The 24,112-nt window shown below is 38.4% G+C and overlaps 4 protein-coding genes and 1 non-coding gene across 8 annotated transcripts in view; 3 read left to right on the plus strand and 2 right to left on the minus strand.

The window, feature by feature from the left end:
• LOC116926275 (microtubule-actin cross-linking factor 1) overlaps nt 1–3,867 on the minus strand; it is a 62,618-nt gene extending 58,751 nt beyond the window's left edge. Inside the window, exons 1-2 of one of the 3 annotated variants that reach the window (XM_045177756.1) lie at nt 3,260–3,867; nt 2,957–3,132 (exon numbers count right to left, since the gene is read on the minus strand). In XM_045177756.1, the coding sequence (XP_045033691.1) occupies nt 2,957–3,116 (160 nt within the window). In that variant the 5' untranslated portion in view covers nt 3,117–3,132; nt 3,260–3,867. The remainder of the gene's footprint in view (nt 1–2,956; nt 3,133–3,259) is intronic. The other 2 variants (XM_045177771.1, XM_045177775.1) reach the window with 2 other exon arrangements.
• Nucleotides 3,868–5,995: 2,128 nt separating this feature from the next.
• Nucleotides 5,996–7,749, plus strand: LOC123475270. Its single transcript, XM_045177798.1, has 5 exons — nt 5,996–6,330; nt 6,394–6,732; nt 6,803–6,910; nt 6,987–7,213; nt 7,309–7,749. The coding sequence occupies exons 1-4, from the start codon at nt 6,045–6,047 to the stop codon at nt 7,127–7,129; spliced, it is 876 nt and encodes a 291-aa protein (XP_045033733.1). The 5' UTR covers nt 5,996–6,044; the 3' UTR covers nt 7,130–7,213; nt 7,309–7,749.
• Nucleotides 7,750–10,399: 2,650 nt separating this feature from the next.
• On the minus strand, nt 10,400–12,655 carry LOC116926297 (septin-2). Of its 2 annotated transcripts, none has more exons than XM_032933148.2 (8): nt 12,498–12,655; nt 12,083–12,343; nt 11,832–12,025; nt 11,653–11,764; nt 11,401–11,593; nt 11,214–11,341; nt 10,979–11,152; nt 10,400–10,917 (listed from the first exon to the last, which is right to left on the minus strand). In XM_032933148.2, the coding sequence occupies exons 1-8, from the start codon at nt 12,531–12,533 to the stop codon at nt 10,732–10,734; spliced, it is 1,284 nt and encodes a 427-aa protein (XP_032789039.2). In that variant the 5' UTR covers nt 12,534–12,655; the 3' UTR covers nt 10,400–10,731. The 2 variants fall into 2 exon arrangements, with proteins under 2 accessions (XP_032789039.2, XP_032789031.2); XM_032933140.2 differs by having other exon boundaries at nt 12,083–12,418; nt 12,498–12,634.
• LOC116926285 (ATP-dependent DNA helicase Q1) lies at nt 12,636–16,131 on the plus strand. The gene is made up of 13 exons (XM_032933128.2): nt 12,636–12,732; nt 12,815–12,979; nt 13,094–13,273; nt 13,357–13,487; nt 13,556–13,730; nt 13,805–13,971; nt 14,037–14,267; nt 14,335–14,436; nt 14,495–14,649; nt 14,716–14,894; nt 14,966–15,151; nt 15,214–15,425; nt 15,511–16,131. Exons 1-12 carry the CDS (start codon nt 12,714–12,716, stop codon nt 15,393–15,395), a joined length of 1,872 nt encoding a protein of 623 aa, XP_032789019.1. The 5' UTR covers nt 12,636–12,713; the 3' UTR covers nt 15,396–15,425; nt 15,511–16,131.
• A 6,956-nt stretch (nt 16,132–23,087) lies between these two features.
• Trnav-uac lies at nt 23,088–23,160 on the plus strand. Its single transcript has one exon. It is a non-coding gene; the product is annotated as a tRNA-Val (tRNA).
• Nucleotides 23,161–24,112: the final 952 nt, after the last annotated feature.

The raw sequence follows: 24,112 nt of genomic DNA on the forward strand, positions 1-24,112 counted from the left end.
CCATCCGCCACTTTCCAGCTAGTCCCTTCTCATTAACATCCTCTTTTTTATAGACTCTGCACGGATGCCTAATCCAAAGAAAAGATAATGGCACGCCATAAAAACAAAACTCTCATCAAGAAAAAACATTCAAAGACATCATCCAGCGCTAACAATACATTTACAAATGAAGCTTCAAACGATATGTTTGGTTGGCACCAACGGCGACGAAGCCAACGCCTTGATTTTCTGTAGCGACAAAAAGAGATGAAAGCGGCGCCCTCCCAAAAAAGAGGTCAATTATTTCAAGTGAATCCAACAACAAGACGATTGCCGTTTCCTTTTTCGACGTCATCAGGCACGGCACACCCGAGCATTTTAAAACAAGACAAATAAGTGGCAAGTAGTCGACGCCGCCACCATCGTCCCGAATAAATAAGAAAGACGAGGAGTGCATTGCGTGAGGAACGGCTTGTTTTTTTTTTTCGCGGAAGGATTCCTTTTAGTAATCAACTCTTTCGGCAATAATGATGGCCAGCATCCTCTCATCTCGTCTGATGGCCTCAATCTCTTCAAGAAGTGAAAGCGCGCGTTGATATTAGCTAGAAATGACCAGTTTCCCTTCAAGGACGAGGAGACCTAATCATTTAGCAATTAACCGATGGGAACAGACAAGAAAATAAATAAATAAATAGAAAAGTAGCCCAACAGTATAAACAAGATGCTTGATGTAGCTACTGGCATGACGATGTTTCAAATGTACTCAAGTCATTAGTCGTTATTTCCAGCAGCCGAAAACGACTCAATCGATAAAGAAAAAAGCCGGAAGGGATCCACGCGCTTTTAAAACCACAGCTCACGGTACGAAAAATGGTAAAACTGAAACCGGATGAAACCCAATCGCTTCACAACATCGATATTTACTACTGCAAACAAAGTAACTTTTTTTTTTACGTGTTATTTTTTTGACATTTTACCAACATTTGATTTGTTAAAAAATTTTATCTGATCAAGGCCTGGGAAAGATATTCTGGAGAGAGGGGAATTATTGGCATGTCAAGCTGGCCATTCTAAAATGACGTGATGTCTAAAGATAACCTCATGACGACTGAAGAAATCATGTGAGCCACTTAGTTAGTTGTGCCAAAAAGGCTCGAAACAAAAGGGTTCCTTTTGCAGCCAAATGTATGAATTTCAAATTGAGCTCGTGCATACGCCCCCGCTGCTAATATCTCGTCCGGCCCTTTTACACGCGTGAAATACTGGCAAAGGTTTGATGCACATGAAAGGACTCTCTGAATAGAAAAAGGGAGTCATCGGAGAGTTTGCATAATGTTACCATAATGAAATTGGCAAAAAAAAAGCATAAAGTACGTAAAATAACAGACCACTCCCTTTTTTTTTTGCATAATAATAAAATGATTGGATAGACATTCGTGATGGATCTTGTGTCAACAGTCGATTCTCGCGTGTTGTACACGACCAATTGATGACATTAAAAAACTTTATGTCTGCTTGTGTGCTAATACACCTAACAGAGTTGTGTGGAATTCTTATGATATATTGACATTCACTTAGTTGGCCAATAGATGGGGGGAGTCGGAACCAAGCATGATTTGTTTACTGTCAAATAATGGGAAGGGAGTTGTTCGGTAACAATGAATGAACTACTAGCCGGAAACACACACACACACACAATGGATAGAGTACGAAGAAAGACATTTTTTTTTTATTATAAAGAGAACCGCTACAGTTTTCTTTCTTTTTATCCTGAAAATGTCATTCTACTTTTGGATCAATAGAACAAATAAGTATTGACGTCAATCGACGAGCAAAGCTAATAAGATTTACTTTGTTTATGTAAACACCTAGCGAGATATTCTCACGGACAGCCATTCTCTTCTAAATGTCGTCATAATCAAAGCAGCTGCAACGTATGTGTACACGTTGACACCAAAACCTATCTCAGATGACAGTTAGGACGCATCGGTAAAGTAGCCGCAAATGCGCAGCCATCTGATCTCCTCTTGACTCGTTCCTGTCATAAAAATCCCACGCTCCCGTATCAGTAGCCATGACAACACGCAGGTGGAGAGCTTTCTGACATGTCTTTCCACCTGGATATTTCCTACCTGAAGAGAAAACATTTTTCCATTTTTGAAAAAGAAAAAACAAAAAAACATCAAGGGATTCAGCCGAGTGTGAACTTCATTCCACTAGTGGGGAAAAAAATCCTTTGAAATGCAACACGCGCTCAATATTACGTAAATAGTGTACAAGATGGCCTCAGAGTCAAGGCCTTTTGACAAAAATAAAAAGTCGATACTTGAGCGAGAGACACGGCCCATTGATCGAATTTGCCCTTTTGACTACGTGAATTATGCAGCACCATCATCTATCTCACGTCTTGCATTCCCAATTGCTAGTGTAAAAGGCTTTGCCTTAATGATCAGATTAAGACCGATCTCCTTTTTCGTGGGGGAAGATGTTACGCATCAATGAATAACCACAACATCGTCGTACGTTCTGGAAAGACGCATTCCACGGTTTTTCCCGCGCCCCTTCTCCCTCGCCCACAAGAAGAAGAAAACCCAACTATCCGTCGAAGCGTGTCACGAACGCCGGTTTAAAGAAGAATCGCCAAGATAATGAAAACGAATAGAAGAATAAAAGAGAGAGTTGTTTGATATCGACGACCGCAGCGAATCAGATCAAGCCTTCAAACAAAACAAAAAAATGTGTTTCTCCCTCTTTTTTCTTTATTCTTCTAGAAAATGATTCCGCAATTCTAGGCAGAAACGGCTGCTAGAAAGTTATTGTAACGCCCATCTTGGCTTGCATGACGTACCAGTTTACAATAAAAAGAAATAGTTTGGGTTTTGTATTGTTAATGGTCAAAGAAAAGTAGAACCCCGGTCGTGTGTGTACTCAACTGAGCGTTACCAGAGTCTAATGATAATTGAGAAGTTTTTCTTACCTGCGATGCGAAGTACGGCTCGATCAGCCGGATCAAGCTGGAGGATGCTGAGCGGCTTATCACGTGCCCATTCCTCCAAACTGAGTCCATAATGATAATCCAGTTCGTCGTCTGTCGGCGAAGACGAGGATCGTCCGTAAGCACCGTAATCAAAAGCCATTTCATCGAGCCATCACCTTTTTATTTTTGAATGATAGAGAGAAAACAAAAATTGGCCATTAATATATTCTTTTTTTTTTTTTTCAACAAATCGTCAAGGGCAAGGACGTGCTGTGTTGTCTCTACAGAATGAAAAATACCGACCTGGTTGACTGCTCCTGTTGAAGTCTGTCCAACCTAAAAATGGCTCTCACTCCCTCCCTTTTTCTTTCCTATATCCCTTCTTAGCTTCTTTTTGCCCGGTTTTTTACAAAACAAAAACAGACGGTCGCCATCCGGCGTCGTCGCCTCAATGTGGTGTGTGGGTTTTATTCGATTCTTTTACTCTCACTTTTTCCTTTTCGATGTCACAAAAGCAGACGTGTTTTCTTAAACTATCACAATTGCACAATGTCACCAATTTTCTGACATCACTTTATCGCCAGTTTCACTTGTCATCATCAACGCATCAATCGTATGGCAACTGTAATATCGATCGACGCTCCTATGCTGACTCAACGGCTAAACCGGCACACACACGTGTATATATGGGAACGATTTGGCTAGCATTTGCTACTGTTTCGCAAGGCTTTGGAAGAAAAACAGCTGACTTTGCAAAATGGCCTCGATTTTTCCTTGTTGTTTCGATTCACTCAATATCACATACAAGGCACCAAGCTAAACACACACAGACACAAACACGAGCAAAACTATTTCGCTCTCGTTTTTTCTTTTCGTGCTTCGTTCAGCTGCTCGTTCGACTGTCGACTGGCGCCCTAGCGGAAACCGAGAAGGGGGAGACATGGAAGGGGGGAAGGGGGAGGAAAGCTCGAGGCGATCCCAGCGGCGGAAGTTGAAAATTACGAACGAAGAAGCAGACGACGGTGTGTAGAAGCGTCGGCGTACAGAGGCACAGGCACAGGCAATTTTAAAAAAAGCACAAAAAAAAAGAGAGGGGTGAAATAAGATTCGGTTGGAATTACATGGGGTGGGGGATCTTTTATTACATTCTCTTCATCTTTCATATCCTCCCTGTTTCTCTTCTGCCTCTCAAACTGAATGGGAAGGAGCTGACCAGAACAATTTTTTTTCTTTTCGTTTTTTGGCTGGGTTCTTCCGTCCGATGAGTTTTTTCTTTCCACCTTTTCCGGTCTTCTTCGGTTGACTGGACTTGACTGTTATTAAAGGGCCGGTGTCTCCTCACTACAATGGTTTCGTTCCGCTGAAGACTCATTCTGGGGTTTGTTTCTTGGCATCAACCTTTTGTTTTCAGTTTTCTGACAACCAAGAAAAACTGGTCTTGATACCTGAAATGATGCAAAACTTGTTTGGGTGTTCACTTTTCCACAATCAATGGTCTATCGGGCCCTTGAAACTCGAACAAAATTTATTCAAATTTTTCAGATACGTATGCCTTTATGGGGTCGTTTTTTACAAGGGGTTCGACACTCAAAAAAGGACTAGAAAATGAAAAAATTTGATGCGCGGGAATCAGTTCTACAAATAAAAGAGAAGAAAAAGATGCTTGAAACGCCCCAATATGATATAGTCCAAATGAGAAAAAAGGGGAAGTGGCGACTAAAAATTTATTTTTCGTCACTTTGAGAAGTAAGAGGTAAAAAGTGAAAAAAATTGAAAAAGTGAAAAAATGAATCTTTTCGGAAAAAAGTAGAATTTTCGCATATTTGGTTTGTTTCAGTTGAATGTAGACTACTTTGTCGTGCGGTTCTGAACACCTGTATCTGCGATCTAGTGCCAAGAGTGACGAAAATGGGGAAAACTGTGTTTTTTCTATTCTGCATACAGAATTTGACATAAATGTTACCCCAAAATCAAGTGCATATTATTAAAGCTCGGTTATAGTTCTTTTCGTACTTTGGCTCGAATAAATCCCGATTGTGCTGAATTAGAACATTTTGTAAGAACAATCCTTGCTGATGTAGATTACGTTGCTGACTTACCCGAAGCTGGAAAGTCAGCATTTTTGGAGAAATGTTTGCAAAAATTCCTTCGAAGTTTAGTTTTATGCCAGGAGAAAAGCTTTAATTGCTGATGTTGTTGACACTGCTCAAAAAATAACAGCGCGAAGTCAAGAAAACTTTTCCTATGACATTTTACCGTCATCAGGACGCAAAAGAAAGAGAGTGTCTACCTTCAGTTCATCAGAGTCAGGGAGAAAAAAATAACAGTGCTGATGGCTTGGCTGATATGCCTGTGAATGGAGGATTACAAGAAGTTAGCCCTACTAATGTTCTTCCCATAGATTCTGTGATGCGAGTCGTAAGTCGTGCTGCAAATGTTTCAGAAGGCCAAAGTGATATGACAAACGTTACGTTAGAAGGAACACTTGAAGAAACACAAAATACTACACGCGTGATAAGACGAAAGGGAAAATCGTTACAGGAATACTTATTCAATTGGATTTCAAAAGCAAACTTCGTGATACGTGGGATTTACCGTCTATTAAATGGACGATTGACAATCATGAAAGCGAACAGCCTAAAATTACTTGTTCTACGTGTAAAATAGCGCCGTTTAACGTAAATGGTGACAAACATGTCGGCTGGAAATTTTCTGCTTATGTGAATCACATCAATAATTTCCACAAAAGGAAGCACGGTCATGATGCTACAAGTCATGGGGCAACCCCAGGAACCAGTGGTCAAAGTAATCAAGCCCAAATTTCACAATCACAACCTAATAGACTTTGCTCCGGAGCATCTTCATCAGAAACTGTCGGGTCGGAACCTTCTAACTTGCCTTCTAATGAGAGCCAGGTTTTCAGTAACGGACAGCAGTAGTGAGTCGTACTCTGTCCAGAAAACGCAATCAAAGACTCAAGCTCAAGAAGAACATTGCTTCAACGCTTGAACATTCAAGCTAGCGTTCAAATTAAAAAAAACCTGGTGGATATCGTTACGACAAGGATATTGGACTATTACATTTTGCCATGTACAGTTATATTCAGGGTGGTCGTAAATTTTATGAAGTGTTAAGTGCTAATTTTGAAGGAATATTTCCTAGTTGCAGAACTATTGAGAGAAAATTATCCTCGTTTCACAAATCAGTACCCGAAGGAGAAGTAAATGTTGCGTTACTTAAAGAAATTTTGGATAAACATAGACTGCCACCAGTCGTTTCCATTGCGGAAGACGGAACAGCCATCGTCGGACAGAGAGAATACGATAAAAGGACAAACAGAGTCATTGGATTTAGTCTTCCGCTGCGATGCAATGGTATTAATTTTCTGTTCTTTTCTATGTATTATGAATGTTTTCATTAAAACTAAATATTCGCAGGATTTCCCGATTCGCTAGCTTCTTCTGTCAGGACCGCCGAGGATATTGTTAATTTATTCGAAAAATATGAACGTGCAGCTGTGGTTATCACTGTTATGGCGCAAACCATGGATGAGCAAATCCCGGCTATCCGGATTGCTTCTTTCTGTTCAAACAACAGATTTACGGCAGACGATGTTAAGCACAGGGCTAATTATATTGAAGCCGAACTAAACAAGTTGGGAATCCGAATGCTTACATATTCCGCAGACGGAGACAGTAGAGAAATGAAAATGATGCGCCAAGTTTTGAATTTAGGTGCGCTTCCCCCGTCTCTCACGACAAAAAAAGGCAGAAGCGGTACGGTATATAAGTAGTTATTTTAAGAAAAGTAAAATAATGTGATGGCAAGTATTTTCTCTTTATGCAGCACAACAAATAGCTGACGAAACGGGTTGGCTACTGAAACGACAATGGGATTTTTTCGCCGCCGATGTAATAAACAGTGCAGTGCCAGTACAAGACACAGTTCACATAGGTACAATTCCGAACGCCGAACATTTTCTTAGTATTTATAATGCAGACGGAGCTTATTTTCAATTGTTCGCATACAGGCGCAAAATTTCGAACGCGGTTACTGAAAAGAGACCGAGCTACATTTCTCACAATAGGTAAAGGGATTGCTTCGGTGTCTGACCTTGAACAACTCTTAACAGAAGTTACCAAAGGGCAGCACCACTTAAAAATGGTGATCTAAATTTGCACGACAAAATGAATTACGATGCTGTAAGAAGACTGTGTGACCCTTGTGTCACTGATATTCTGTGCGACAAAGTAGCAGGTATAACTTTTTATAAAATCATAGTTAGAAAATATAAAATTGTGAATGGTCTGACGTCAACTATATATCTTGTTGTATGTATATTATTTCATCAGGTTCAGAAGTAACGTGCTTCTATCTTAAGCTAATGAGACTAATAACAGCAAGTTATTTGGATAAAAGCTTATCACCACTAGACAGAATATATGGAATATGGTATTCTTGTCTCGCTTTACGGTATTGGCGACATTGGCTTCAAGAAAACGGATACAAACTAGATATTAATTTCATCACCCTCAACGCGTACATGTGTGTTGAGATAAATGCCCACTCCTTAGTCCTCATATCAAGGAGACTAAGAGAGAATGGAACTCCTCATCTGTTTCGGCCGTGGCATTTTGGGAGTCAGAGCTGCGAATCTTTTTTTCGACTTGTCCGGTCGTTGACTTCAACAGAATCGACCCAAGTAAATTTAAGTGGAAAAGGTTTTTTCAGTCGTAGCGAGAGAGCGGATGCCGCAAACCAACTTCTGGGAGAAGGAGAAAACGATGGAGTTTATTTCCGAGGTTTACTCATGCTTTTGAAGACCAGAGCCAAGACGATGGCAAAAATATTTCTTTCAATCTTCCTTCTCATTTACCCTCCGATGAGGAAATCGAACGTATAATTCGCAAGGCCATGGTAGATGTTGACCATCAGTTTCAATTATTAGGTAAAAAATTCTCGAGACAATAAAACATTTTGTAATATTCTTATATGATTGGATTTTTAGGTGTGAAAATGAGAGGAAAAAGAAATTTATGTTCAATCAAGAACTAGTTCAACGAATCAATGTGTCTCGAAAAGATAAGGAACACCCTGCAGCATTGATTGATAGCAACTTGCTGTTGGAGTTGGATGACTCCGGTGCAGAAGAAACAGCGGTCGAGGAAAACGTCCAGCCATGTCCTGACGCGGGTGATGAATATGACATAGATGTACTGAAGTCTCTTGGAATGGCCCAGCTAAGGATTTTTTCATTTGGTTTCTCGCCAGCTTGAGTCTAGCGCTTTTGCTAGTATCATTTGTAATAATGGATCGCAAATTGTCGTTAAAAAAGCGCGGTCGTGTGGTTTTGTGAAAATTCAGTTCGGCGATTAAGCAATGATCGCACTTTACGAGTCATGCAGTTGGCAAATTTTTCCGAAAGAAGAAAATTAAAAATAACTTCTGTTTCAACTCGAAAAGTTGTACAAATTGGAGACTGGTGTCTTTTTCGGAATTTGGAAGGGAATGGTTTTTTTGGGGCGAGTTCTCTCTTTTGCATACTTTAACAGCACTAAAAATCTATTTCCATGTTTGAATGGATAGTTGATCAAAAAGACCATGAGGTTGGGGTACTCTGCATATGGTATAAACTAGATATAAATCAATCTATATTTTCGGGAAAATTAATCGAAGTACATGTCCATCTGGTTTTCCCCTTGTGTTTCGTATATTTGTAGTTGTCCTTCTCCAACATTTACGTTTGATGCCCAAGGTTCAAAACAATTGTTTTTTACCAATGCAACAGTTAACCAACTATCAAATTTTCTCAAGGACATGACATTATCAAGGGACTAAATAAACTATTCCGACTCACTACACTTCAGCTGGTCTCTTATTTTAAAACAAAAAATTAGAAAAGTGAAAATAGGGGAAAAGCGAAAAAAGTAAAAATGGAGAATAAAAGTTATTTTCCACTTTTTGGGGAGAAGCTGGGAATTTGGAAGACAAAAGTGGTTATGGAAATTTTTGGAGGCAAGAAAACAATAAGAAAATCTGGTAAAGAGGGAGGAAAACCGTTTCCCGTTTTTATATTTTTTTAGGGACATGCGTGTGGGTTTTTTGAGTGTCGAACCCCTTGGTTTTTTAGTAGGTTGAAAAATGAGGATACATTTGATATCTGTGGCAGGTAAATCGCGTTATACCAGGTAGCAATATATGCTCTGTGCTCTGGGCCTTTGGGGAAGAAAACAATATATCGTTATAGCCATCCATCATGCTTTGTGTTCTCGGTATTCTCTACATGAGCTTTAAGACACTGCTAGACACCGTTTCTCTACAGATCTAATGGGTTTGTTTAGATGACACTCACTAGAGTGCACCACGAAATTGCTAAAAAAAAACCGATCATTGTGATTATTTAGACATATGTCGACATAATCTGCTAATTGACTGACACAGATAACTTTGTTTGACATGAACGCAAGAAAAACTAAACGAAAAAACAATTCTTTCATAAACTTGTGCTATGCATCCCACGCCCATTGGTTACCGTTTAGTAATACATCATCCAAAAGTTCCAGACAGTCCCAAGTGTACGTAGGCGTGATTTCCGTGTTATTGATCGACTCTTATTTCCGATGACAAGGTCGAAAAGTGACGTACTGCAGAGAATCTTTCCTCTAAAAAAAATCAATATGATAGAATCCATTACAAGAGATGCAGTAAGGAGAAATTCCTTTTTTTTCGAAAGACCACTTGACAAAGGAAGGCTTCTACGTCTGACCTCGGGCACTAACATATTTATGTGCAGTCAGGGAAAAGCGATCGATGAACTACGTCAATCAACCGCAAAGGAAAAACACTAAATTCAAGGGGTCGAGATAAGATATTTAATAGAATTCGGTGTGGCAAACACACACCTACTGTCTGTTGTTGGACCCAAGCCAAAGAAATGGCTTTAACCACACTGAGCTGTAAAATAGGAAACTATAGGACCCATGGCAGCTGTCATTGTATACATCCGTATGTTCAGCGAGGTGCTTCACTAGCAGATGGAACAGAAGGGGGTCTTTCCATTTCAAACATGATAGCGATTCTGCAATAAAAACCATACCAAACGGTCATCATCGATAAGATAACCGTTTAGTGTGCAAATTTACAGAGATAAAAGATCAAGCACGCTTTTATGCTTCACGATTTATCAAAGGCGTATACATAAACAAGCACTTCCGGTAAATACTGTAGATTACTTAAAGTGTAATGTCACCTAAAATTTCCGTATTATAATTTCCATTTCCAAAAGGTAATTAAATAATTAATTAAGGTAATTATAAATAACTTGTCTTAACTAAACTAATAAGGGTAAAAATGATAACCCAGAAAATAGTATTTAAAATTGTTTTTGTCACTCCAGCTTCAGACATAAAAATAACGCAAACAAATCGAAAACATTAACGCTAGTTAAAATTTCTGTCCAATTTGGATGTATTCTTTATTGTATGTTGTTCAAAGACTAGTCGTTAACAAAAATAAGGGAAAAACTGAGAAAATAATTGGCAGGTAGATCGGAAATAGGAAACAAGGAAAAAGGGGAGCTAGTCAAATCAACCGATAACAAAACCATCAGCACTTATCTGACGACCAATTACGTGACAGCAATTTTTGTAAAAAGTTTTTTTTGTTTAAACGGCATACACTTGAGAATCTAAATATAAGAAAAAATGGTGATACATACGAAAAGGTGATAGAAATGAGACGCTTTCTGGAAGTATGGGTCATTTTGTACGATGTTATTATTTCTTCTTGTTCTTGCCAAGGGTTAGCGTGCCGTGACCGAGCGTGCCGGTACTCTGGGTCAAAAGTTGTTGACGACGTTTAGCTAGTTCGTTCTGATTCTCTTCTAATCGTTTCTTAGCTTCGTCCAATTTCCTCTTCTCATCGGCGTGCTCTTTTTTTAGCCGATCAAACCGCGATTGAAGCTAAAGCAAATGTGATTAGTTAAGTTTTAGTTTTCTAATAATTTTCACCTTTGAAATGTACCTCTTTCTCTGCCTCTTTCAGCTCAGTTTCCTTTTCTTTAACACGAATGACAAACTGTTGTCTCATCTCGTCTTCTTTCTGCTGCAACTCCATGCGAAGTAGCTGACGTTTGTGTTCGTACGTTTGCTGGAAACTCTGTGGCTTGTTATCTGAATCGAGGTCGCTGAAGCCCATCTGCAACACAAATTGTCAGTTTGTCAATCACAAGATCCCACTACGTTTAATTTATATTTACCTGTTCGAGTCTTAGACGGCGATAGATTTCGTAATGGCGAATGTGAGTGGTCTCTCTCAGATCTTCCATGTTAGTACGGATAAGCATTTCACGCAACTTCACGAAATCACAATGATTTTCGTTTTCCACTACTCGATGAGAAAACAAATTACATTACCTGGGAAATATCAACTTTATGAACCGTTACCTTGAACCGTACCCCATGGGTACTGGCGAGCTCTGACCATTTTATTTCCTACGCGAATGAAATCTGTTGATCCGCATACTGCAAAAGGAAAATGAGCATTCATGGAAAGGTTCATTTCAGCAACAGTCTCATCATCCACAGGAAACTGATAGATTTGAACACCATTCGAGGCGAGCTCCGACATGATTTTGGTCTAAATATGACATTTCGTTACATCTTTGTTTCATAACAAATCGTTTAAGCTACACATACCTTAAAACGCATTAATTCAGGTTTGGAAATAGTGTCAGCTTTTGCAATCACTGGAATTATATTGACTTTGTTGTCCAACTTTTTCATGCAAACCAAATCAAGTGATTTCAAACTGTAAAATAATTTTTTAAAAATTCAGATTTTTCATTTTGGTAAACAAGATTGGCTGTAAAATTTACCCATGGCCGGTTGGGCATATGAAGTAAAGGCAAACATGGATACGAGTATCATGGAAAGTAGCCAGCTGGCGCTTGATCTTCAGTTCTTCCTGAAGATATGCCTCAAACTGGGCATCAATATAATCCACAACAGGTTTAAAAGACTCTTCTTTATTGACTTGATCACCATAGCCAATTGTATCAACTAGCGTCAACTGCAAAACATAAACATTGTAGTCAAATTTTTCTGACCAATTTTTAGTGTGTGCTACCTTTAATTTGACATTTGACTCCTGAAGTTCATATGTATGAGACTTCAATTTGACTCCTGCAAGAGAATGGGGACTTGGATTTGATTCAAAACTGGTATTGAAGAGGGAATCCATCAAAGTAGATTTTCCCAGTCCAGTCTCTCCGACACAGAGGATGTTAAAATTAAATCCACACTGGACTGATTTTGAGACCAGTTGATCAGGGAGTGTATCAAAACCGACATGGCCAGCAAGCTTCAGGTTACGCATCTTGTTCTCAGCCTGTAAAATAGACAGGGGATCGTACATTAACTTGGCGTGACTGGGAGGCAACACCCTTGCTGGGCTTCTACTTTCCTTAATATGTACCAAGACATAACAATTATGGTTACACATTAAATAACATAACTTAATACTGTTAGTAATAAAAACTCACATTAGCTGTTGCAACGGGTCCAATTGTTGCAGCCATCGTTATAAATGACTTAATGTTATTCTGATTTCTGACAGTCAGAATTGTTGGATGTTTCGCTTCAGATGCTGTGAAGGGGGGTGGGAGTGGAACGGGAATTTCTGGTTGGCTATTGTACAAAATGTTCAAAATTTGAGGCTGCCCTAGTAGCTAAATCGACATCTGACATTCAGTTTTAAAATGGCTCAACTTGTTGTTGGTGTGTTTTTGTTGTTAAAATTATATCACTGTTGTTTTAAATACGTTAAAATAATTGTGTAAAATTTTTTTCCGAGATGCAGAGAGAGAATTGAAAAAAATAGATTCAGAATTGAATGACATAGAGGGAGAAATTCAAAAACTAAATGAAAAGAAAAGAAAACTATTGAAGAGGAAAGAAACTTTGAAGCAGCAAGCAAACGAAGAAGCTACAAAGAAACTAGCTAGTCAAGACTGGGAAACTAGTGGTCAGTTATATACTACCTCATCCATCATAAGTCAAGTATCGTGAGATACCTTGATGAACTTCTGCTTCTATTGCTTTTGCTTCTTTTCTTTTTTCCTTTTTTTTTTTACCTCAGATTTCCCATGGACAACCAAACTGTATCAAACAATTCAAGATTCATTTCACATTGAAAAGTTTAGGCCAATGCAACTGTCAGCCATGAATGCTGTTCTTAAAGGGCATGATGTCATCTTGATTATGCCTACTGGGGGAGGAAAAAGTCTTTGCTATCAGCTTCCTGCATTAATATCTGATGGTAATTAACCTGTGATATTCATTTACTACTCTCTCGTTTAAGTAATCTATTAAAGTCAAGATTTCCAATTGATTTTGTTGTAGGGATAACTCTTGTTGTAACTCCACTTGTTTCGCTAATGGAAGATCAGCTAGCTAGTTTGGAGAAACTAGGGATTAAAGCTGCAAAACTGAATGCAAGTTCAACCAAAGAAGAAGTCAATATGGTTCAAACAGTATGTCAAAATATAGCATGGCAGTGTTATCTTATTTACATAATAATATTCTCTGTTTTACTTATTAGGCCATGACAGATACAAAATCCCCCCTTAAATTATTGTACGTAACACCGGAAAAACTAGCGAAAAGCAAAAGATTCATGACGAAACTTCAAAAAATGTATCAGTTAAAACACTTTGCTTTTGTGGCAGTTGATGAAGTGCATTGTTGTTCTCAGTGGGGTCATGATTTTCGACCAGGTCTGCTGTTGGTTCATTTCAACGACCGAGCATTTTGTTCCATTGCGCATTAATCACCAATTTCGTTGTTCTAGATTACAAATTTCTTGGGGTATTACGTTCTCTTTTCCCAACCGTTCCAATAATTGGACTCACTGCCACTGCAACATCTAACGTAACGACCGACGTGCAAAAGATGCTCAACTTGAAGAATTGCTTAGTTTTCAAAGCATCTTTCAATCGCCCTAACCTTTACTATGAAGTATTTTTCTAATTATTTTGTTATTCCAAAACTTAGTCATTATAAACCATCCGTTTGACTTACAGGTGAGAAATAAACCGTCCACGCAAAAGGAATGCATCGACGAATTGGTACATTTGCTGCAAAATCGATTTCGTGATCAATCTGGTATCATTTATACCACATCCGTCAAAGACTGTGATCAATTAGCTAGTGATCTGCGACAACAAAAATGCCGCGTGGCATCTTACCACGCCAGTTTAGAACCCTCCGATCGAACTCAAGTTCACACGGGCTGGCGGGATAATAAATACCAGGTTCAAAACTGTTTGCTTCCCTTGTTTAAAGACAAAATATGATAACAAATAATTCATTTTTATGAAGGCTGTAGTTGCTACCATTGCGTTCGGTATGGGAATTGATAAGCCAGATGTCAGATTTGTAATTCATCATTCCATATCCAAATCGATGGAGAACTTTTACCAGGTAAATAAGCTGCAACCAGAAGCAGCCATTTGATTCACGCTTGTTTCATCTATTCAAGGAAAGTGGGCGAGCAGGTAGAGATGATCTCAAAGCATACTGCATAGTTTATTGGAGATTGTCTGACTTGTTTCGCTTGAGCACCATGGTATTTACCGAACAAACTGGCCTCCGTAACCTCTATGCCATGGCCGCTTACTGTCTCGACTCGGAAAGGTATGTAATTGATTTTGAGGTCTTCAATGACTATGTTATTAGAAGGCTTTCATTGAAAATCATCAGATGCCGTCGCGAGGTTATAGCAAGCCATTTCGACGAACGATGGGAGTCTTCCTCTTGCAATAAAATGTGTGATCACTGCAGTCAAGAATCGAAATCGACCGAGATGAATATCACCGAGCACCTCATCACGCTCAGCCAGATATTGAAACGGGCAGAGGAGCAACAAGTACGCGTGACAGGTGCTTTCTTATTTTACGTAAAACCGAGGGCGTTCCCACATTATTCACATTTTACATTTTGAAATTTTCAGCCCAGAAATTGATCGATGCGTGGCAGAACACTGGGCAAGTCTCGCTCCGTTTACCTGATAGCAAAAAATCAGCCAAGCTACCTAGAGAAACGTGTGAATCTATTTTGGCCCATCTGTTACTCGAAGGCTACTTGAAAGAAGACTTTCATTTTACACCGTACAGCACCATCAGTTACCTTCTTCTCGGTACATGATGCAAAAATTCTTCAAAATTCTTTTGGTAGTCTAAGTTTCTCTTTTTCAAACAGACGAACGAGCGAATTACATCGATAAGGAAATTATCATGAAGGTTGAGGCTTCACTGGACGAGGAAAAGAAACCCAGTAGCACTCGAAGTAAAACAACTAGAAAGCAGCCAACGACACCATCGGCAACGGCGAAGAAACTGAAAGTTGAAGAACGTTTGATTGACGTATCAGATTCGGATTAAGTTTCCGAATGTTGCAATACAAATGTCACAGTTAGTCCTCCGTCATTTTGCGTAGAACATGTCCTAACCGTTTTAATGATACCTGATTATTTTTCCTAACATATTGAATTGGTAGGTTTGCTCGATTTCTAGTCGACTTCCATACCATTGCACGGTCGCTGAGGTAGTAGAATATTTAACACGAAAGTCTACTTCAGCTTTCGTTTGGCGATTTGCATTTAAAATCGAGAATTGTCCAATTTTGCCGGAATTTCCTGGAAACCTGAGCGGCACTTTCCAAATCGTCGTCTTGCAAATGCAATCTCCGTATAGTCGAATGCATTTATCCGCGAATACCTTGCACTAACCATTCCTCGTTACACATCGTCTTCTAGAACGTACCCGAATAGATAAGTTTATTCGACTGAAACTGCATTTTAAAACAAGCAAAAGAACATAATCGTCTTGCTAAAATTTCTACAGAGCTGACGCGAACACCAAATTCTTGATGAATCAGCTAAAGTTCCAGCAAAACGTGGCATACGGGAACTTTTCAGCACATTTGTTACGACACCAACAAGTACGACTTTTGCACTTCTATGTTTCTCAGAACGTAGTATCGTTAATTCCTTTCGATTTTTGTAATACCGTATGTCCTTGGACCTGTAAGACTTTGAGTATTGCAGCTCAGATGAGACCTTAGGACTTAAGTCATACTTTATCTTTGACAGCGTAACATTACAAATCTCGTAAACTTGTTACTTTGTCAATTATTCTTTTTTGCTAGTTGAATCGAAAGCTGCTCTGCTACAGCAGATTGATCTATATGTCCTTCCGTCGATTTTTAGCAGATAATTCATGCGGATGCATTATACGCATTAAAGGTTGGAGAGATTAATGGGGTGTAGCGTCCATTTTAGAATACGAAATGAAGGGAAATGGGCATAGAAAAGTAGATCATGTAACCAATAGTTTCCTCAGAATTGCTTCTCCATAAAGTTGGCTGCTGAGTTGGTTAAACCTATGCACACGATTATTTATACCATACAACATAAAGGGCTAAAAAATTGTAAAAGTAAATAGGGAAAGCCTCGTACGAAATAGTCGTGGACCAGGTTTTTTAAATAGAATTCGATTTCCGGTCAATTTCGTATTCAACCATATATATGCAACCTGCGGAAGGACACAAATCGATGAACAGCGTATGACTAAACACCGTGACTCTCTCGTTTAATCAAAAACGATTGTGTCACAAGGGTAGCATTATGCAATCATCAGTTAATTTAAAGTTGACAGTACGTAGTCTACATATCAAGGTAATGGTATTTTGAATTAAAGTTCCATTGTCAGTGTTTAATCGTAATCGATGTCGAGTGAAGAAAAATGAAACGACCTGTCTAACACTAGATGTATTATTCAAACAAATGAAATGAATCAATATTTTGATCATTAATCGACTTTCTCCAGTGTTTTTATTTTCTTTCTATTTTTACCTGTAAAATAGTCTTGCCCGTGTTGAAAAATAACTTTGGAAACGCCCCTTTTCTTGGTGGCACGTTTATGCTAGGATTAATTTGGAGTTTCATCAGACGATTGCACTGTATCGATTAAACGAGTTAAATCGACTTAAATTCTACAGCGCTGTTCGTTTTATTACGTGGCAATTGGGCAATTTTACACAAAACAGAAACTTCTTCACTCAATTTTAAGTTTAAAACGATCCTCGGTATGAATCAATACAATAGCATCAGAAATTCCAATGTTATTAACTTCCTTTGTTAGCTTTATTGCCTCACTAATCCACTAATGCGCATGGCGTTTCAGAACTCCAACTTTCAATCCGCACCAACTTCAGCGCTCCTCACCAACGCTGTTACGTAAAATATCGATCTCTTTTTCTGCGACGTTTTATTGCATTTCGCCAATAGAGCTTTTCAAAAATTTCCCACTCTGTTGGAGAGTTTACCACTTGGTTTTGATAAGTATTTATTCCCTCTGCGATGATAACAATTGTTTTTAAGATCCGTAACGCAGATGAGCTGACGAAAGCATTTCATTCTCTTTGTGTAACGGATTCCGTCATTGTTCTAGAAAAGACGATAACATTATAGGTTCGCATAAACTCTCGTCTTGTCGCTTCTCAGATATAGAAGAGGAAATTTCCAGATTAACAATCCACTCGAGTGTTCCGGTGGAAATTGAACGGAAGGAGACAGAAAGAAAGACTTGATTCGATAACAGAAAAAAACGCGACGTATTGACATAAACTTACCCTCTCTTTATTGAGGGTTTCCCGTCTATATGGAGAAGAGCCAAAAAATTTTTGGTTCTTGAAAAAATTTCGCCGATTGGACAGAACGAAAATCCACACGATTGTCAAAAAAAAAAATAAACCGATTGCTATCCATTTTGTAGAATCACTCAATCTCCCTTTTTCTTCTTTTCTGTTACTCGAGACATCTTTGTGTATCATGGTGCGTATTATGCAAATAAGCTCCAGCACCTAGTGTGACACTCATCCGTAATTTTAACGGGAAAACACGTATATACTTAGACTCACACAGCAATCGATTGAAAAAAAAAAGGAAACGTGTCTGGAACAAGAGGAAGTCTTTTTTCTTTTAATCAATTACGCTCAATCCGCTTTTCGATTTTCTTTAATGTTGGATTTGAAATAAAAAAGTGCGCATATATGTGTTTTTATGTCGACGAAGGTACACGAAACATTTATTAAAGTGCATGTTTGGATAACGAATAGACAAGGTACCTGTGATAAAATGAAAAACAAGTTCCACGCATTAAGACCTTTTACTGAAAAAAAAACATTGTCTAAAGAAAAACAAAAAACTTGAAAAGGAAGTCCAGGCTATCAGACAAAATGTTATGGTGGTACAACATTACCGATTCTGGCCTCTTAGCTCGTTATCGCAAACTGACGATACCAACCGTATTCGCATTCACGTAAGAAGAGTTGACATGGAACAAATTTTACACGAAGCACTCAATTTTTATAGAAGCGGATAAAAACAATAAAGAAAAAAAACTAATGAGCCGTCTAACTTTTTCTTCCTTTTTCATTGTTTGTTTCTCTGGTAGTTAAGTCGTTGATTGATTATTGCTATAAGTGAATAATAGAACTTCAACTCCCGTTTGTTCGCCTTTCCTCAAACGGTTATACGTAGAAATTGAAAAATCTGACGGCAAATGATAAATGAAGCAGGAACATCTTTCACGTAAATCCGAAAGAAAACAAAAATTGTCTCCCAAGAAACAAAATCCAAGCTCCACATGTAGACTTTCTTTTAGCTAGATCTTCATCCAAACTCTCACAATAGCCAATTTATAGGCTCTATCACTTTTGGAATGTTATTCTTCTATTTTTGATACATATACATGCGTATATTCCACAAAATCCTATTATACCATATGCTTTGTTTTGTTCTCTTTGCCCCAGCAAAGAAGCCCTCAGTTCTTGAGCAAAAGACTCCAAAATAGCTGAATATTTTTCTTCCACCTTAATTGGATGTTATCTGTCTTACTATTTGTTATGCTCGTCCCTGTTCCAGCACGACAAACGAATAGCACTGTCACAAATAGATTGATATAAACAGTTCCATGTATAAATGATTCGTGAAATGCGCTGACGCTCTTTATTGTTCACGTCACAATAAAAAATTATACGAAACGACCAACGCCCTATCGATTCCGTATTTCTAATCTTCACGTGTACAAGGTCTTAGATGAGTAAATGTCTATGGGTCTTCACGCAGCAACGTCATGCGGGCCGCTTGAAGAGGAGTCCTTTAAACCAGCCTTCGTTCGATCGATTTCTTTACACGTTCGCAGTAAATCTTGGAACAGTCTATATATGCCGACTACTAATACTTCGGTATATATACGTCTCTATATCTTTGTTTATGGTTGACAACGTCACGACGTATACTACTGGTTGCAGACGAGATTAACCTAGTATATCGATTGATCGTAGCAGTTGGTGTATGCAAAAATCATTTGAACTTTGGGCTATAATTAATTAAAAAATAGAGCCAATCAACGTTTTTAAGCAACCCACTTTGGTGAGTCAAGTATTAGACAGACTCTTTTCAGTTCAGCTCTCAGTTCTTGATTGAGTTTTTCCTTTTTCTTTAAGGTGACATAAAAGCATATGCTGCCAAAAGCCCTGAGGGTTTATACAACGGGCTGCTGTCATCCTTCGCTGTAATGAGGTTTTAAAGTAAACTTTGGTCGAAGCGTTTGGTTTGCAGCTTTATTATGGAGCAGCTTTTCTTCCAGGGTTTCATATACAGCGTATTTCATATCGATAATGATTGAATCCTCAACCATCGCCCAAGGGGACGAGGATTATAAACGTCTAACAGGGCTTCCAGTTGCGGCATCACGCGCTCCATGAAATGCGGATACTATAAATGCATACACGCTCAGAGAAGATAATATAGCTTCAAACGTCAAGTCATTGACTGTTCTATATTAAGAATCGACGTATATATAACATCTTGGTAACACGTATATTGCTTTTGTCATGTATGATAAGATCTATTGACTATGTATATGGAGGAACTTTGCATAGTACCCTTTTTTTTTAATTATAGCGTTGGTACGCTGATGCCTCTTCTTTTAACTGTTTACTTTTTCACAGTGTAATGTGATTAAGTTTCTGTTCATAGAGCGACATTGTATGAAAAGTTTACTGTCCCATTCGAATGCTGCTGTTCGTGGTGTTGGACACCAAGTTGTTGTCTGTTTATACATGGTTTACGGTTTATACATATACGACAAACTTAACTTCCTTTCACCCAGTTGTAGTGGCTGAATTCCAAATGCGTCATGAATCACTAATAATTTTGTATTTAACGGTGAAATGCAGAGTAACGCGATTTCTTTTTTGAACCCCATGACCCGAATTTTGGCTTTTTCAAGGTAATAGAGGAATGTGCATTCACCCACAATTGCAGCACGTAAAGATTTTACGTAAATTGAAACCCCTTTGAATTGAATTGTATATATTAAACCTTCCTTTGTACCTAGGAAACCCTTGGGCATAAAAGAGAGTTTAAAATACAACAGATTAGATGTTTATATAGCCTACAACACGAAGAATTACAGCATGACGTCATTCTTGGTTGTTCATTTTATTTTAAAAAAATACCCCACATCTAGAGCTTATACTATAACTATTGAAGGCTTTTATTCCCGGATGTGTGCTCATATAATCATATAGCCGATGATTCGAATTGACTCAAGTCAGAGAACTTGTCAAGGTTTTCTTCGAAACGCGCTAGTTTATACGAGTATAAACTTATACTGGTGTGTTATCCCAGAACATTTTTTTTTTAAATTTTACTTCTGAGCACAATTGTAGGATACAAGCATGTCTTTTAAAATGAAAAGAAAAACTATTAACTCCTGAGCAATTATATTAAATAAGAAACAAATTATAATAAACAAAAATTATGTGAGATATGTTGTACCCAAATGGCTAAAACGTTTTTCGTTTTGGTGATTGTCAGACATGACGTCCATCACCAGACGCCATCCATCACGAACTGTACATACAGTTTGTAGTCTTGTTTAAAAAATTTCCGAGACACAAACTTATAAATACCAAGAAAGAGTACAAAAAAGAATCGATTGTTGAAAACCTACAAATAAAATCTTTAAAAAGTTAAGGATAAAGTTTCGAGTGAAATAGATCGGTAACGGTCGATGTATCTCCATCAGTCCATAAACACAGTCTGCTTCACATCAAGAATCGTGAAAACAAGAAAGGTTGCGGGATTGTGGAAAGTCATCGCTGGACAAAAGACGGCCAAAAAAATCCATTGTTCCGCATGAAATTCAATCATTTCACTTCCCAGTGTCTTCCACGACAACAACCAGATATACCATCGCTCTTCTTCACGTTCATATACGCAATTCTGCTTGTTTTGCGTTCAACTTTTTGCTCTAAATAAAAAAATAAAAGGAAAAACAGCAATAAAAATATATCTCTCTCATTTTTTTTTTATCTAAACAAATAAAGATTTTATGGATAGACAGCGCAGCAGTGGTATATACATGAACAATATCGTAATGCTGAAGTTATATTATTAGCTGGCAGGCTATTATCCGCACGCGTAGTCACGTTAGACATTAATCATCACGAATGTCTCTGTGTCACTACCTTACGTGTGAGCGAATCGACCCAGACCACAAAACAAATGAAGAAAGACTAATAGGAGGTAACTGCTGAGTATACGGTCGTCTGTCATTCCTGTGGCTATTATTATTCACAATCAACCAACTAAATTTTTTTTTAAAGTCCAACGTTTTCTACTAGAAGGACAAATTCAATGCAACTCAAATGGATGTCTGTCTATGAAATTTTATTTTTGAGGAATGAATACTTCAATAAACTCAAGACCTTATTATGCAATTTGGAACGAGATATAGGTTATACATGTATCCAGTGTTAGAACAAAGGGTGTCGTTAATATTTGCTACGGATTTTGATTAATTAAAGGGAAATATTATTTCGGAGCCCTGCAATTCGCAGTTAACATTTGTTGACACAGGACTGATTAATTTAGCCTAAAAGGGCAATAATAATATTGAATAGAGAGCGGACAGTACATAGTTTTGATCCCTTTCGATTTTCTCCCAAGGCAGTCGGAGTTACATCAACTCGTCGATGATCCCGTTAGATTTCCCGGAAGCTACACGTAAGATGCACGTATAGCAATGAAGACAACCAATCTGGAAAAAAATCAAGAAATAACGACATAATGAAATGATAATCCCCAGCTTTAAAAAGGCCATATCGTTTCATCAGGACTTTCTGAAAGGACTTTGTGATGGCATTTTGGGCACTCGTCTTTCAATCATGTAACCGAATTATTTTCAGGAAGATTCATATGGGGAGTCAAGGTAACAAGAGCATCTCTGTTATTTTTTAAACTTCGCTGCATATCGCTATGCATCCCGCTGATGCGGAAAAGGATAACCCAAATGAGATTTAATTTTTTTATGAGGTTGATCAATATTAACCTTATACTAACATACCCGTAGAATGGGGACACACAATGCATTTTTAGCTCCATACTGTAAAATTCTATAAGTTCCATCACAAGTTTATAATGTTTGATAGGACAATGTTTTACGAACAATGTAAATAAAACTTTTCGTGTACCATTATCAGAGCCAGCTTCATGATAAATATAAGTTTCCTGGTTGTATACAGGTAAACTCAGTTTAACTTAAACGCATCGTGCCGCAATGCTTGTATATTTCATTTGCCATGACGATTTAATTTGGATGTGTGCTGGTCCTGTAACAATTGCCTCCTCTTGTAATTCGTCTCCCTGTATTTGATTTCCTGTTCCCTCCCGATTTTGATGCCCCCCCCCTCCCACGCCTTTGTCTCCCATACAATGTATATGGTTTCCCTATACGTTACGTAATCACATTATTCCGGATTCCTCTCCATATCATCAGCTGAACATCAACTCAACGCTCACCAACTGCACTACTCAAAGATTGGGTGGGAAATTCAATCATAACATGGGCTACGTTGGATATGCTTCAATTTTTCAATGATTAAGGGGCAAGCATTGGGCGTAACCAAGAAACTGGAGATTAAAAAATCTGACGACTCAGAAAAGCCCCTCCATTCACAAGCCCCTCGTTTCAGTCAGATGCTATGGAGCAGGTGAATAAGCTTCCGTAGTGTAGTGGTTATCACGTCGGCTTTACACGCTGAAGGTCCTCAGTTCGATCCTGGGCGGAAGCAAGTTTTTTTCTATAATCATTAAAACTTTCCTAATAATAATTTTTCTTATGGACGGATGGTTAAGGCTCAGTAAATTTGATTGAACATATGTTCAGCATCTAACTAGAATTACGGCTCTATTAAAATTGTAATATGAGCACCAAAATTGGATTTTATCGAAGGCTGTTCGACATCTGCATTAGTCGTTTTTCCCAGTTACGAGCCTTTTAATCATAAAAAAAAGAAGGCATTTATATACCCGTGGCGTTGACATATAGCATAAATGTCGAGTGTTTATTAGATCCTCCTGCAATCGTTGTTCTCCACTATTTCATTTGATTGATCTTTCCTTTCTTTTTCCGTGTTTTAACATCCTACCGCGTCTATATTATAATACACTGCGATGCTGGTGTTCTTTTCCGCTCGTAGAGGAGTGGTTCCCTATGATTAGATACACATAGCCGTCGCACCTAAATAATGTGGTGTCCATTACTTATGCATTATTCACACTCGGATGGTGTCCAACTTTTACTGTATGCATAACACTTGTTCGATATTAAGATTGAAATAAATCATGCCCCCCCACCCCCCTTTTGACAATTCCATCAACTTATACGAGCTCAAGTCTATGGAGGTAAAAAAAGAACGTTTAATATTTACATTTTTTTTTTTCCGGTTTGATTCAAATTCGGCCGTTTAGTTGCATCTGGCCGTGATGTAGTAAGACAGCGAACACGCCACAAAGATATAATCTATACGCATATAGAACATCCGCAGTGGTTCGGACGCAAACTTTTGGTTCGCTATCTAACCAACGTCCACGGAGAGACGTGCTGACAGTTAACACCGGTCTGATCGATGGTTGTGTTGTGCTTCATATACACACTTAAGTCAATAGAACGGAGTATATACAGCAGCATTCAACAATAATATACTCATATTCGTGTTGTGGCACCTGTAAGGATTCCTTGAA

The sequence above is a fragment of the Daphnia magna genome, linkage group LG1 (assembly GCF_020631705.1).
Source record: "Daphnia magna isolate NIES linkage group LG1, ASM2063170v1.1, whole genome shotgun sequence".
Taxonomy (NCBI): Eukaryota; Metazoa; Arthropoda; class Branchiopoda; order Diplostraca; family Daphniidae; genus Daphnia; species Daphnia magna.

Bases quoted from the DNA above. Each gene is read 5' to 3' on its own strand.
- LOC116926285 (XM_032933128.2), top strand. The intron at 13,972-14,036 runs GTATTTTTCTAA...TTTGACTTACAG, and splicing joins GCCCTAACCTTTACTATGAA to GTGAGAAATAAACCGTCCAC. The intron at 14,650-14,715 runs GTATGTAATTGA...GAAAATCATCAG, and splicing joins TACTGTCTCGACTCGGAAAG to ATGCCGTCGCGAGGTTATAG.
- LOC123475270 (XM_045177798.1), top strand. From the start codon at position 6,045: ATGTACAGTTATATTCAGGGTGGTCGTAAATTTTATGAAGTGTTAAGT. The intron at 6,331-6,393 runs GTATTAATTTTC...AAATATTCGCAG, and splicing joins TCTTCCGCTGCGATGCAATG to GATTTCCCGATTCGCTAGCT. The intron at 6,911-6,986 runs GTACAATTCCGA...GTTCGCATACAG, and splicing joins ACAAGACACAGTTCACATAG to GCGCAAAATTTCGAACGCGG.
- LOC116926297 (XM_032933140.2), bottom strand. From the start codon at position 12,533: ATGGCTGCAACAATTGGACCCGTTGCAACAGCTAAT. The intron at 12,026-12,082 runs GTAGCACACACT...TATGTTTTGCAG, and splicing joins AGTCAAATGTCAAATTAAAG to TTGACGCTAGTTGATACAAT. The intron at 11,765-11,831 runs GTAAATTTTACA...ATTATTTTACAG, and splicing joins ATATGCCCAACCGGCCATGG to TTTGAAATCACTTGATTTGG.